The 14,533-nt window shown below is 39.2% G+C and overlaps 1 protein-coding gene across 2 annotated transcripts in view; it reads right to left on the bottom strand.

Annotated features, from left to right (window-relative positions):
• The window catches only part of KITLG (KIT ligand), a 97,073-nt gene that overhangs the window by 34,490 nt on the left and 48,050 nt on the right, over nucleotides 1-14,533 (bottom strand). For both annotated transcript variants that reach the window (XM_043446401.1, XM_043446400.1), the window contains exon 3: nucleotides 10,604-10,666. In XM_043446401.1, the coding sequence (XP_043302336.1) occupies nucleotides 10,604-10,666 (63 nt within the window). The remainder of the gene's footprint in view (nucleotides 1-10,603; nucleotides 10,667-14,533) is intronic.

The raw sequence follows: 14,533 nt of genomic DNA, 5'->3' as shown, positions 1-14,533 counted from the left end.
GGGCCAGCCGTTACGCCACCAGGTGACTGAAAACACAAAAATCCTGCACAGGCGAAGCAGAACGCGGCAGAGATGCAGAGAAGGGAAAGGAAAACCCGCAGGCTTCCCAATCCTGGATTGAGTCCCTTCATGAGGCCTGCCTGCATCCCTCCCCTTGGCTTGAAATGCTATTCTTCAGTTTTCTTACAGTAATGGAACTTTTTTTTTTTTTTTTTTGGTGAAGCTTGAGTTCATTACTGTTAGCGAGAACCAAAGGAATATAAACAAATCAGGTAGGCTCCCTCAAGATTTGTAAATCAGAGATTTTTTGGCCAGCAGTTAAAATGTTTACTGGTAAGTAGCTTTTGCATAGCTACGACCTGCTGAAATGGTAAGGAAATAAAACAAAGGTTTGATCCCTAATCTTTAGATAAATACGTAAAAAGAGAAAATATAACAACAAAATAATTGTGAGGACATAGAACAATTATTGCATGTACACTATATCTTGGGTTTTTCACATCTTAATCATTTCTCAAAACAATACTATAAGACAGATCCATAACACATACAATTTTAAATAGCTGTGTAAGCAATATATGATCAACTACTCCAAATGATTAGTTTCGAGACAAATTCTATAGAAATTCAGATGATAAAGTAACAGATAAGGCCCACAGAACAGATACCACATCACTTTGTCCCACCCGAGCACCCAGCAGATGCACAGATTGGGGTGGTGTCAGTTTTTACTGGCCAATGATACAGGGAAGAGGGCATGTCTGGGACAGTAGGAAACGGTCTTATGAGAAATAGGGACCTTAAGCTGACCTTGGAGGAGATGACCATTAAGATGCATTCAGTCCCAGGATACTGCATAATTCTCTGGATAGAATTTGGATGAGTGGGTGGGAGAGGAAAGAACATTCCCAGCAAAGGTAAGCTATACCATCCAGTCTTGGAATTAAGAATAGAAGAGAATGGCAACCCACTCCAGTATTCTTACCTGGAGAATTCCATGGACAGAGGAGCCTGGCAAGCTAGTAGGGTTACAAACAGTCAGACAAGACTGAGCGACTAACACTTTCAGTTCAAGTTGATTCTAGGAGGGTGGGATGCACCTGACTGGGTGACAAGTTTGTGTTGCAGAATAATGGGCATTAAGATGAGGTGGATGGGGTGGGGCAAGAAGGTTATTATGGAAGGTTATGAACATCAGACTCAGGAATCTGGCTTTCAGTCTTCCATCATTGAGAACAATGAGAAAGTTCTTGATTAAGAAAATGACTCAATTAAAAGTAGTAGCATAACAGAAGGCTCATGGAAATCATGATTTCTCAAAATAGCATGATATTCCTCGTAGACCTAAACTTTTTACAAAACGCATACATATCTAAAAGAAGATGAGTAAAACACTGAGGTGCAAACACTGTGTGGTAAGTTACAGTCATTCACCACATCATCATCATCTTACAGATTCTATTTGATTGGTACCTCAGGGAAATTACAAGTGATTACATGTTAGAGAACTTCCCTCCTTCCTTCCATCTTCACTTTCAGCACATAAGTTCCTGTCATACATTGAGTACAAAAGAATCAGGGCAAATGCTAACAGAGTTTTGCCGAGACATACCCAATTGAATGCAGAGTTCCAGAGAATAGTGAGGAAATACAAGTAAGCCTTCTTAAATTGAACAATGCAAAGAAATAGAGGAAAACAGTAGAATGGGAAAAACTAGAAATCTCTTCAAGAAAGTTGGAGATATCAAGGGAACATTTCATGCAAAGATGGGCAAAATAAAGGACAGAAATGGTAAGGACCTAAAAGAAGCAGAAGAGATTAAGAAGAGGTGGCAAGAATACACAGAAGAACTATACAAAAAAAGATCTTAATGAACCAGAAAACTATGATGGTGTGGTCACTCACCTAGAGCCAGACATCCTGGAGTGCAAAGTCAAGTGAGCCTTAGGAAACATTACTATGAACAAAGCTAGTGGAGGTGATGGAATTCTAGCTGAGCTATTTCAAATCCTAAAAGATGATGTTGCAAATTTGGAAAATTCAGCAGTGGCTACAGGGCTGGAAAAGGTCAATTTTCATTCTAATCCCAAAGAAGGGCAATGCCAAAGAATGTTCAAACTACCATACAATTGTGCTCATTTCACATGCTAGCAAGATTATGCTTAAAAATCCTTCAAGCTAGGCTTCAGCAGTAAGTGAACTAAGAACTTCCAGGTGTACAAGCTGGATTTAGAAAAGGTTAGAGGGGCCAGATATTAAATTGCCAACATCTGCTGGGATCATAGAAAAAGCAAGGGAATTCCAAAAAAACATGATTCATTGACTGTGCTAAAGCCTTTGACTCCGTGGATCACAAAAAACTTGTGGAAAATTCTTCAAGAGATGGGAATACCAGTGTAAATCCATGGCTGATTTATGTCAATGTATGGCAAAAACCACTACAATATTGTAATTAGCCTCCAACTAATAAAAATAAATGAAAAAAATAAAAATAAAAATGTGGTAAGAAATTAAAAAAAAAAAAAAGAGAGAGAGATGGGAATACCAGACCACCTTACCGGCCTCCTGCGAAACCTGAATGCAGATCAAGAAGCAACAGTTAGAACCAGACATGAAACAATGGACTGGTTCAAAATTGGGAAAGAAGTATGTCAACACTGTGTAATGTCACCCTGCTTATTTAATTTATATGCAGAGTACATCATGTGAAATGCAGGGCAGGATGACTCAAAAGCTGGAATCCAGATTGCCAGGAGAAATATCAACAACCTCAGATATGCAGAAGATACCAGTCTAATGGTGGAAAGCTAAGAGGAACTAAAGAGCCTCTGATAAAGGTGAAAGAGGAGAGTGAAAATGCTGACTTAAAACTCAACATTCAAAAAACTAAGATCATGGTATCTGGTTCCATCACTTCATGGGAAAAAAGTGGAAACAGTGGCAGATTTTGTTTTCTTGGGTGCCAAAATCACTGCAGATGGTGACTACAGCCACAAAATTAAAAGACGCTTGCTCCTTGGAAGAAAAGTTATGACAAACCTAGACAGCATATGAAAAAGCAGAGATATCACTTTGCAAACAAAGTACTGTAGAGTCAAAGCTGTGGTTTTTCCAGTGGTCATGTAAGGATGTCAGAGTTGAACCATCAACAAGGCTGAGCACTGAAGAATTGATGCTTTCAAACTGTGGTGCTGGAGAAGATTCTTGAGAGTCCCTCGGACAGCAAGGAAATCAAACCAGTCAACCCTAAAGAAAATCAACCCTGAATATTCATTGGAAGGACTGCTGAAGCTTCAGTACTTTGGCCATGTGATGCTAAAAGCCCACTCATTAGAAAAGACCCTGATGCTGGGAAGGATTGAGGGCAGGAGAAGGGGACAACAGAGGATTAGATGGTTGAATAGCATCACTGACTCAAAGGACATGAGTTTGAGCAAACTCCAGGAGATAGTGATGGACAGGGAAGCCTGGCATGCTGCATTTCATGCAGTTGCAGAGTCAGACATGATTGAGCAACTGAACAATAATAGTCATACATTGGACAGTGAGGATGGATGAGCAAAATTAAACAATTGCTGCCCTCAAGAAGTTTATAGGTAAATAGAAGATTACAACTAAATAACTGCACAAATAAACAAAAGCACTACCATTCTGAGGAGTACTGTTAAAAGTTTCTAATATGAGGGTATGGCTTCCTCAAGGAGAGCAAAGGCTTCCTTAAGCAAAATTGAAAATGAAATTGTCAGACAAACAACAAATGCTAGAGAGGGTGCAGAGCAAAGGAAACTCCCTTATGCTGTTGGTGGGAATCTAAGTTGGTGCAGCCTCTGTAGAAAACAGTATGGAGGTTCCTCAGAAAACTAATAATCGAGCTACCGTATGATCTTTAGCAATCCCACTCCTGGGCACATACCTGGGCAAAACTACAATTCAAAAAGGTACATGCACCCCTAAGTTCATAGCAGCACTATTTACAATAGCCAAAACAGGGACACGACCTAAATGTCCATCAGCAGAGGAATGGATAAAGAAGATGTGGCCCATAAACACAGTGGAATACTACTAAGTCATAAAAAAGAACAAAGTAATGCTGTTTGCTGCTACATGGATGAAACTAGAGATTATCACACCAAGTGAGGTAAGTCAGAAAGAGAAAGGCAAATATCATGATATCACTTATATGTGGAATCTAAAATATGGCACAAATGAACCTATCTACGAAACAGAAACAGACTCACAGGCACAGTGATCAGACTTGTGGTTGCCAGGAAACGGGGAGGGAATGTGCGGTTGGTAGATGCAAATTATTACATTTAGAATGTATAAACAACAAGGTCCTATTGTATAGCACAGAGAACTATATCCAATATTCTCGATTAACCATAATGGAAAAAAATATTAAAGAATGAATAGATATGTAAAACTGAGTCATTTTGCTATATAGCAGGGATTGACACAACATTTATAAACCAACTACTGTAGTTCAGTCGCTAAGTTGTGTTCTACCCTTTGCAACCCCATGGACGGCAGCACACCATGCTTCCCTGTCCTCTATCTCCTGGAAATAATCAACTATACTTCAATTTAAAAAATTTAAGGAAAAAAAAAGAAAAATCATGGAAGAAAACAAAAGAAAGTGAAAGAGGAGTTATCTAAAGAAAAGGACTGACCAGCACACTAAGTTCAGAGAAGGACATTAGTAAAGGAACAGGGGCAGCAGGGAACATGTAAGCCTGCAGGACTGAAAAAGAACCTGGAAAGATGCCAGATCACCAGAGTCTTGGAGGCCATGTTTAAGGAGCTTCTTTTCCTAAGAGCAACCACTCAAAGTATATGAAGAGGAGGGATAAAATGACCTGGTGTATTTGTTTTGAAGATCCACTCTGTCTTTTAAAGAAGAGTTGAAATATCAAGTAATAAATCCTTGACTGGTGAGGGAGATGAAAAGACCCAGAGGGGGCAGACCAGCAAAAAAAGGTATGAATAGTTGAGAAAGTGAAATCGTCCAGAAGGGAGGAAGGGTGCGGCAAAAGGAAGATAGCTGGGAGCCATATTTTTAGAATAACATCATGTATTGCCAATGACTTCTTTGTTTAACCTTGACTTAAAAAAAAAAAATAAAAACTGACATGACAGTAAAGACTGGTTCATGTAAAAATCAATCTATAAGAGAAACTTTGATGAAGAAATGTACATGGTCTTCAAGTATCTTCCCAAAGATTGCTGTTTATTTGTTAATGAGTAAATACACAGGAATAGTGGGACACCTGAATCAGGAGGTTAAAACAATCAGCACTATGGGGAGTGCCTCTGGGTGTGATAACTAGAGGACACATCATTCCTTAATGTAGCATCACACCTTGGAATGCTTATTCTGACAAGATGGTTGGATGGCATCACTGACTCAATGGACATGAGTTTGAGCAAGCTCCAGGAGATGGTGAAGAACAGGGAGGCCTGGCGTGCTTTGCAAAGAGTCAGACAGGATCGAGTGACTGAACAACAACAGGCTGAAATCAAAGTGACCACAGATTACATGGTGTTTCTTCTAGAGGCTCTACAGAAGAATCTTCTTCCCTGTCTTTTCTAGCTGTCAGGGATCTCCCACATCCCTTGGCTTGTGGCCCCTTCATCTTCAAAGCCAGTGGTGTAACACCTTCTCTCAGGTTCCTGAATTCCCTCTTATAAGGATTTATGTGATTAGATTGGGTCCACCTGGATATTCCCAGGATACCCTCCCCATCCTCAGATCCTTAATTAAATCTGCAAAGATTCTTTGCCATGGAAGGTAATATAGTCACAGCATGAGACATCTTTGGGGGACCATTATTCTGCTGATCATACATAGTATCAAAATGCAAATCATGATACTAGATTAGATCTTGTACCAGAAGAAAAATGTGCCAGAAAAATTTGAAAAATTTGAAAAATTTTCAACAGATTGAAGTAGTTTAGTTACTGCTAAATTTATTCAAGTGGACAACTGTGGTTATGTGAGAGAAAATAGGAAACACACACTTAAGTATTTAGGGGTAAACAGTCATTTTGTATACAACTTACTCAAGGGGTTTAGATAGGTGCATACAGAAAGCAAGCATTTATAAAGCAAATGAAGCAAAATGTTAAAAACAATTGAATCTGTATTAAAAGGTATATGGGTGAATATTCTTATAATCTTCAGTAAATTTGAAAGTATTTTCAACTAAAAAGTTAGATAAAAAGTGGTAAGTATGTAATTTAACTAAAAGCGGATTAACTTTATTATGCAAATACCACAAGCAACTCATAGTTGATATCATTTGAGAGGTCAGAATGACTGCAGATTCAGCAACTCAATTTCTGTTCTTTCTACAACAACATGACTAGAAAGTGAAAAGGATCAGAAACTTTTAGGATTTTTAGGCTAAGAATTTAAAGGAAATCCTAAGTCTGACAATATTATAGTTTCAAAGAGTTTAAACTAAAATTGGTAATTATCGTTAGATTTAAATACCAACCAGTGGATCATACCCGGCTATTTGTGAGAGACAATCTGCTGGGTAATTTTCTAAAAAGGCACTTAGAAAAGTAGCCTCCCCTTTTCAGGAGTATTCAGTTGATTTAAAAAAAAAAAAAAAGTATTCTATTCTAGAGCTTTCTTCTGCCCAGGGCCTCCAGCAGAATTTTATTGGTTTGGCCCCAGAGAATCTTTCAGGTACCCATTCAGGCTCCCACTCCACCCTGTATTGTTTAAAGACAAAAGATAAGGCTGCCTGGACTCCAACCACTGACAAATAAGCCTGAGCCTCTCCACTGGGAAACTCCTCTGGTCTTGGAAGAAACTAACATTTTTAAATGAAGGTAAAACAAAGCATACGGCCCCCTGTTTCTACCCAAAGGCTATGTTCCGGTTTGTTTTTCTTGCCAACTGTGGTAGCCAAGAACAGAGTTCCTCCAATTGTGCCAGGACGGTGTGCCAAGACCAAATAATAGTGGACTTTTCTCAATTACAGAAACAAGGGGGAAAAAATAGGTGGCAATGAATCAGTTTTATTTTTATGTTTAGCTCTTGTTAGCACCAGACAATACTCGAATCTATGATTCGGCACAATCTATGATTATACCAGCACAAAAGAATCTATTTTGCTACTTTCAGTTTAACACATTGTTTTTCAGAGAGTTGCATGACATCTTTAAATGAGTTTGGCAGTCCCAGCCTAAGTGCTTCTATGGTCAGGAACAGGGTATGTCTTTATTACTTAGATGCTTCACTGAGAACACTTTGGCTTGCCATTAATAGATACCCACATGAAGGGCTAAGAGTCAGATGACCTAGGATTTCTTTTTAAGACTATCACTTTTTCGTTGTTTAACCTTGGTCAAAATACTTCTGGTTTATGAAGCTCAGGGTGTCATTTGTATAATAAGAATCACAGTAGCCATCCTGCTTTCCTATTTTTCTTAATCATCCAAGGAGATAAACATGTGAAATCATTTTGCAAATAGAAAAGCATTATGAAAAGGCCAGCTACCCCACCCCCATAATTACTAGTTTTTAAACATAAGGTTAATTGATGTATGTTTGTTTGTTTCTTAAAGTGTCTCATAAAGCACTCGCTCCATAGTTTTCCCTAAACAAATACTTGCTAAATGAGCAGATGATTAGATTAATTAAGGTTCAGGCTGCTAAAAGATTTACATTACTATGTCCCAAGAACTTCCCTTATTCAATAGACTTGCTAGGTCAACAAAGAGGATATAACTGGTTCAACAAGAAGGTACACATTCTAAGGAATTCTAAGGAATTTAGTAGATAGTAAAGATTTTAGCATGGACTAATGACAAGAAATATGCCTTTCAAGAGAATGCTCTTGAAATGACAACCTTACAAAGTTTGGAAGACTTTTTAAGAACAAGCACTTAGTGATGTGCTTATTTAACTTACATGCAGAGCACATCGTGTGAAATGCTGAACTGGATGAGCTACAAGCTGGAATCAAGATTGCCAGGAGAAATATCAACAACCTCAGATACGTGGATGATACCACTCTAATGACAGAAATTGAAGAGGAACTAAAGAGCCTCTTGATGAGGGTGAAAGAGGAGCCTGAAAAAGCTGGCTTAAAACTCAATATTAAAGAAAACTGAGATCATGGCATCAGCCCCATCACTTCATGGCAAAAAAGGGAAAAGGTGGAAGCAGTGACAGATTTCCTCTTCTTGGACTCTAAAAGCACTGTGGATGGTGACTGCAGTCATGAAATTAGAAGATGATTGCTTCTTGGCAGGAAAGCTATGTCAAACCTAGGCAGTGTGTTAAAAAGCAAAGATATCACTTTGCTGACAAAGGTCCATATAGTGAAGTCTAGGGCTTCCCTGGTAGCTCAGCTGGTAAAGAATCCACCTGCAATGCAGGAGACCCTGGTTTGATTCCTGGGTTGGGAAGATCTCCTGGAGAAGAGAACAGCTACTTATTCCAATATTCTGACCTGGTGAATTCCATGGACAGAGGAGCCCAGCAGGCTACAGTCTGTTGAGTTGCAAGGAGTCAGACACAACTGTGTGATTTTCACTTTCACATGGTCTTTCCAGTAGTCATGTACAGATGTGAGAGCTGGACAGTGAAGAAGGCAGAGTGCTGAAGAATTGATGCTTTTGACTGTGGTGCTGAAGGAGATTCTTTAGAGTCCCTTGGACTGCAAGGAGATCAAACCAATCAATCTTAAAAGAAATCGACCCTGAATACTCTTTGGAAGGACTGATGCTGAAGTTCCAATACTTTGGCCACTTGATACTAGAGCTGACTCATTAGAAAAGACTGATGCTGGGAAAGATTTAAGGCAGAAGGAGAAGAGGGTGACAGAGGATGAGATGGTTGGATGGCATCACCAAATTCAATGGTGAACTTGGGCAAACTCTGGGAGGTGGTGAGGGACAGGGAAGCCTGGCGTGCTACAGTCCGTGGGGTCGCAAAGAATTGGATACGACTTAGCAACTGAACAACAACAATTTAGTGACGTGCTTATTAACACACTTGAACTTTTGATGGATGTGTCCACAGAAAGGACTCAAAGTCAACTTGCAAGAAGTCAATGTGTAATAAGTATTTTTGGTGTTATAGAAAGATGTCAATTTGCAGAGCAGAGAGTAACCCACGTGGTTTTATTTTTTTTTAGCCCCCTCCCCAAGTGGTTTTAAATTAACTCAAAGGAACACAGTACAGTAGTTAAAGTGAATCAACCTGGAACATATTATGAGTCAAAGGCATGTTGCAAAATATGAGCAAGTTGTAAAGTGATACATGCATTATAACAGTATCAACATAAAATATGAAAATATGCAAAAATACAGTATCTTATATATGGATGCAGAGTTTGCTATCAAAGTATAAGAAAGAGTAGGGCTACTGTGGGCTGTTACACTCAACACAATTCCAAGGGGATGGTATCCTCATGTCGAGCCCTGAAAAAATGCATTGCAATGAGAAACTCCAGCTCAGAATACTTATTCCTAAGAGATAAGCTCTCCCTAAGAGAAAAAATGGTACTTAAGGGTATAGGACAGAGGCACATACGGGGCTTTAATTATATTTATCATGATTCACTATTAAAAAGTACATTTGAAGCCTATTTCCAGGGCAAGAATGGAGATGCAGAAATAGAGACTGGACTTGCAGACATGAGGGGAAAGAGAGGGACGGGGGGAAGGGTAGGATGAATTGGGAGATTAGGATTGACATATATATACTACCATATGTAAAACAGATAGCTATGTAAAATATAGATATGTAGAAAAACAGATATGTAAAATAGCTAATGGGAACCTACTATTTATATAAAGCACCAGAAGCTCAGCTGGGTGCTCTGTGATGACCGGGATGGGTGGGGTGGAGGTAGGTGGGAGAGATGTCCAAAGAGAGAAGGGGTACATGTATACACATGGCTGATTCACTTCACTGTACAGCAGAAACATCAGTGTAGAGCAATTATACTCCAATTAAAAAATACAGTTGAAGCAAATATTGCAAAATGGTAACATCTGACAAGTTATGTGATGGGTCCACAGGCATTACATTAGTCCCTATATGTGAAACATTTCTTCATGCCTTAATACTAACAATACGTAATTAGAAAATCAATGAACATTCTTGGTTACTGTCATAAAAGCATACCTATAATCATAGCTACATTTTTACTGTAAATTTTGAAGAATCATTGCAAATAAATTCAGAGATAAAACATTTTGTGTTCTCAAATTAAATAGGAGACTTATATAGGACCTTTTCAGGTATGAAAATAATTTACATAACTTTACACTTGAGCCTTTGTTTGGAGGAAGGCTAAAAGAAAAAGAGAAGTCAATGGCTAGCTATAAAGAAGGTGATTTTATGTGCTTTGGGAGTATAGGGGTAAGACACATGCTGAAATGTTCACCCCAAACCAAAGTTTAGCAGTTGCCTGAGGAAAAAATATAAATATACAAGTCAAATTCCAAAGATACCTTCTTCAAATTCTGACAATTAGCAAACTCTTAAATGGCAGATAACTTCCTATCTCAATATGAATGGCCCCATTTCTTTTGTCAGCTACCACAATGAAACCCAGAAATGTACAGCTTACATACCAAAACGTCCATCCCGGGGACATATTTGAGGGTTATCATATAGTCTTTTGGAAGATTTGCCACCTACAGAGACCAAAAGAAAAAAAAATATCTGTAAGAAAATCCATACACATCAGTTAATCACATGTTTTTAGTGGCTTAGAGAAAAACACCTGCAAACCTAGTATGCTTTTAAATTACCACTGATTTTCATCATTTACATACATAGTGATTTTTCATTCTTGATTTCCCTCTGCAATCAAAAGCACTCTCCAGAAATGAAGTAATAATACAAATCTTTTTTTTATTCCAAATTCAGTTATGGGTGGCTAACTATAATCTACTGAGTTTGGAAACATGATTTGAATTTCAGCTTCCATCTGTGGTCTTGGAATTCCCCTTCAGGACTATTTTCCTATTTGCTCCTCCAAAGGATCAGTAACGCAGTGTTTTTTTCTCATAAGTGGTTCTCCAAGTGATGTGTCAACGGCACCAGGGAACGAACCTGTTAGAAATGCAAAGTCTCGGGCCACATCAGACCTACTGAATCTTCCTAAACAAGTCCTCCAGGTGATTCTGATGTGTGCTCAAGTTAGAGAGCACACATCTATGTTCTATGTTAATGTTCTATGTTAATCCTAGGAAAAAAAGTGTTAAATTTCAAAAGAACAATGATACTTACAAGCTGCAAATGCTTTATCAGTTAATTAATTTAGAAAGATTCAGTTTTGTGATATAATGTAACCTACTTGCCTGGGACTGAACGTGTGTGATGCCTCAAATGTTTAACTAGCTTCTTTTAAAGACTTTCAAAAAATATCTAACCCATTTCCATCAGTCACTGTGGCATAAGTTGAACAAGCACCTGATTTAGAACCAGGGAATTTAGAACAAATCTAAAGTCTACTTTGGTTTCTCTCATCTGTAAAGTGGAGATAAAAGTACCCATGTCCTATATACACTACCATGTATAAAACAGCTAGCTAGTGGGAAACGTCTGTATAACAGGGGGCTCAGCTTGGCGGCTCTGTGATGACCTAGAGGGATGGGGATGGGGGTGAGACTGGGCGGGGTGGGGGGTGGATATATGTATACATATGGCTGATTCACATTGTTGTAAGGCAGAAATTAGTGCAACATTGTAAAGCAGCAGTCCTCCAATTAAAAAAAAAAAGTACCCGTGTCTAAGAGTCAATTTAAGAACTTAGATGAGTGTGCCAAACATCATAAACAATCAATCCATATTCTTTACTGACAGCTACACTGGAAACTGACTTCCAAGGCACAAGTTCTAGTAAGTTACAGAGTTTTAGGTTCACTTGTCCCCTTTCCTACATATCACCAGCTCTGACATCTCACCCTTCAGCATAGTTAAAATTTCCTTCCGTAGAATATGGCCCATTTACTTTATGTATAAATTGACTTAGCCCGCTGGGTCTTAAAACAATAGACAATGTAAAAAAGTGGTTTTGCTCCATTATATCTTCAATGGGTTTACCTGCTCTGGCAGACTCATTATCCGCTTTACCCTGTTTCTAAAATCATCACTATTCTCCATCGTGAGCTAGTACCTTGTGCATATTTTCAGGCTAGTTCATCTCTGACAACACTCCCAGAACACAACCCTTATGCTTCTTCTTGGCTTTGCCAATAACTTCTAGAATTTGAGAACAATTTGCTGAGAAAAGAATCTAGGTAAAGATATATGCAGTCAGAGGGAGTAGGTAATCCCATCATGCGTGCTACCATCCAACATCCCATGGAACCACCTCACATTCATTTCAGCCTCCAGCCTAACACTTACCAAATACTTACCATGTTCTAGCACTGTGCTAATTATGGGCTTACGTTGTGTGATCACATCCAACCCTCAGAGAATCACTTTCACATAGTATTGCTAAATTAATGAATGAAGAACTTAAGACTCAAAGAGGTCAGGTAACTTGACTGAGGTCACACAACTGCTACCTGTCAAGTCTGGACTAGAACTCAGGTCTCTGACAGCCAGGCCTCCGTTACCCCTCAGCTCAACTACACATGGTCACCCAGCTACTCTGCACACTTGTCCTAGATATTTTCCACTTGTGAGACTCACCAACATCCCTCCTCGTGCCACCCCCAAGAAAACAGTCAAGTCTGCACTGCTTACTGAGAACACATCTGGGCCACCACAGAAGGGTGACTTTTTACATTAATGTTCTTTCTCTTGGTCAAACTTCCCACCATGCTTCCATGATTTCTTTTGTCTTGTGGATCTTCACCTCCATATTTGAAAAGCAGACAGACCTCATCATTTTATGTAAGCCCTCGTGGAAAACAGAGTGGACAGCTTCACAGGTATAAAAGCTGGAATCAGAATGAGCAGCAACGTTCTGTTTTGTTACGAACCAACCAGGAAAGTGAAAGCCATTCCAGATGGAGAAGCATGGCACAACATGGCAGGTGTTCTGAATACAGGTGCTTGACAATCTAGCCCCCTTCCTTAAGCACAATTAACATTATCGGAAAATAAATATAGAATTGACCAAATTAGTGTTCAGAAAACTTATGATCTGAGTATGTACCAAGAGAGCAGAGAAAATGTTAAAAGATAGACTGGCCAATTCTGTTTTATTAATAATTTACATGTAAAAATTGGTGCAAAGAAGTCAAAGAAACCTCCTTACCACATGGTTGGGGGGGGGCGGTATATCATAATAACTTCTGTCTTAAACTGATTTACTGATATTTAGTTTCTAATGGAGCTGAATACTATTTTGGAAAAATGCTTCCACAACCAAGATACACATCATTGGGCCTATTTCACCAAACAACACATGGAGGCTCAGAAGGGTTAACTGGCATCTCAGGGTCACAGACATGAGGAGTACACGGTGCGAGTGAGCACACAAATCCTGGCTCTGAGCGCTGGTCTCAGCAGTTATCTGTCGATCAGTCTCCACGTTATTACTTTCTTGGATTGCATTGGTTCATTTCCAATCACATTTGGAAGAGAAATTAGGAAGTCAAGTTGTATATTTTTTATGGCCACTTCATGAATTATTATATTACTTTCTAAGCATTCATAGTATGTTGAATAGCATCCAAAAAACAGAGATAACCTTGTGATAAATTCAGTTTCTCTTATGTATGATGAACACTGCAGAAATTTCAGAGTAGAGAGAGCCTTTGGCCTGGAACTAGGAAGATAAGCTGTTCCTTCAAGGCAGTTACTTTGATGAAGGACTCACAGCACAGGTCCTGGGGACACACTGCTCAGGCTGGATCCAGGTCCTGGCACGTGCTAATTCAGAGATCTTGGGCAAGTTACCAAATCTCCTTTAGCCTCAATTTCCACAAAGGTAAAATGGGAATCACAGAACTGAGCTGGTGGATTTATTAAGACTATACAAAGATAAATGTAACTTGTAACACTTATTTAGTGTTGTGTGTGAACGAGTACTTATTATTATTAATTGCAAGGGAGAGGCACATTCTAAATATAGGAAGGAAGGGACATCTGCAAAGACAAAGGCATGGTAGACCAGGGACAGATCATTCAGGCTCCAGCCAGTAGGAGGTAAGAAATACACCAGGAGACCCACATCAGTGAGGGACCTGAATGTTGGGCCACGGAGGCCAAGTGGGAAGCAGTAAGGTTCAGCGGAACCAGTTCCACCACTAGATCCCTACAACAAGTCACTCTTGTCTTAGGCACATCGCTTCCTCCCTGTGGAACCTCTACCCCCCATCTGTAAGATGAAGTGGAAGGAGAAAATTACTAAGAATTCAGTCAGACTTAGCTTCCTCATGTAAGCAGTGGTGCTACACGGAATGTGTTTAAGCAGGAAGAAAACATCACAGCCAATTTAGGAAGGTTAGTTTGGAAGCATGGACTGAAGCGAAGAGAGACCAGGGGCAGCTTAGAAGACCAGTAGGAGAGTATGAACACGCATTAAATATTTCTACAGA

Source organism: Cervus canadensis, chromosome 25 (assembly GCF_019320065.1).
Source record: "Cervus canadensis isolate Bull #8, Minnesota chromosome 25, ASM1932006v1, whole genome shotgun sequence".
In the NCBI taxonomy this organism is placed as follows: Eukaryota; Metazoa; Chordata; class Mammalia; order Artiodactyla; family Cervidae; genus Cervus; species Cervus canadensis.
Note: the sequence above shows the minus strand (reverse complement) of the source record. Positions and strands in the feature narration are given on the sequence as shown.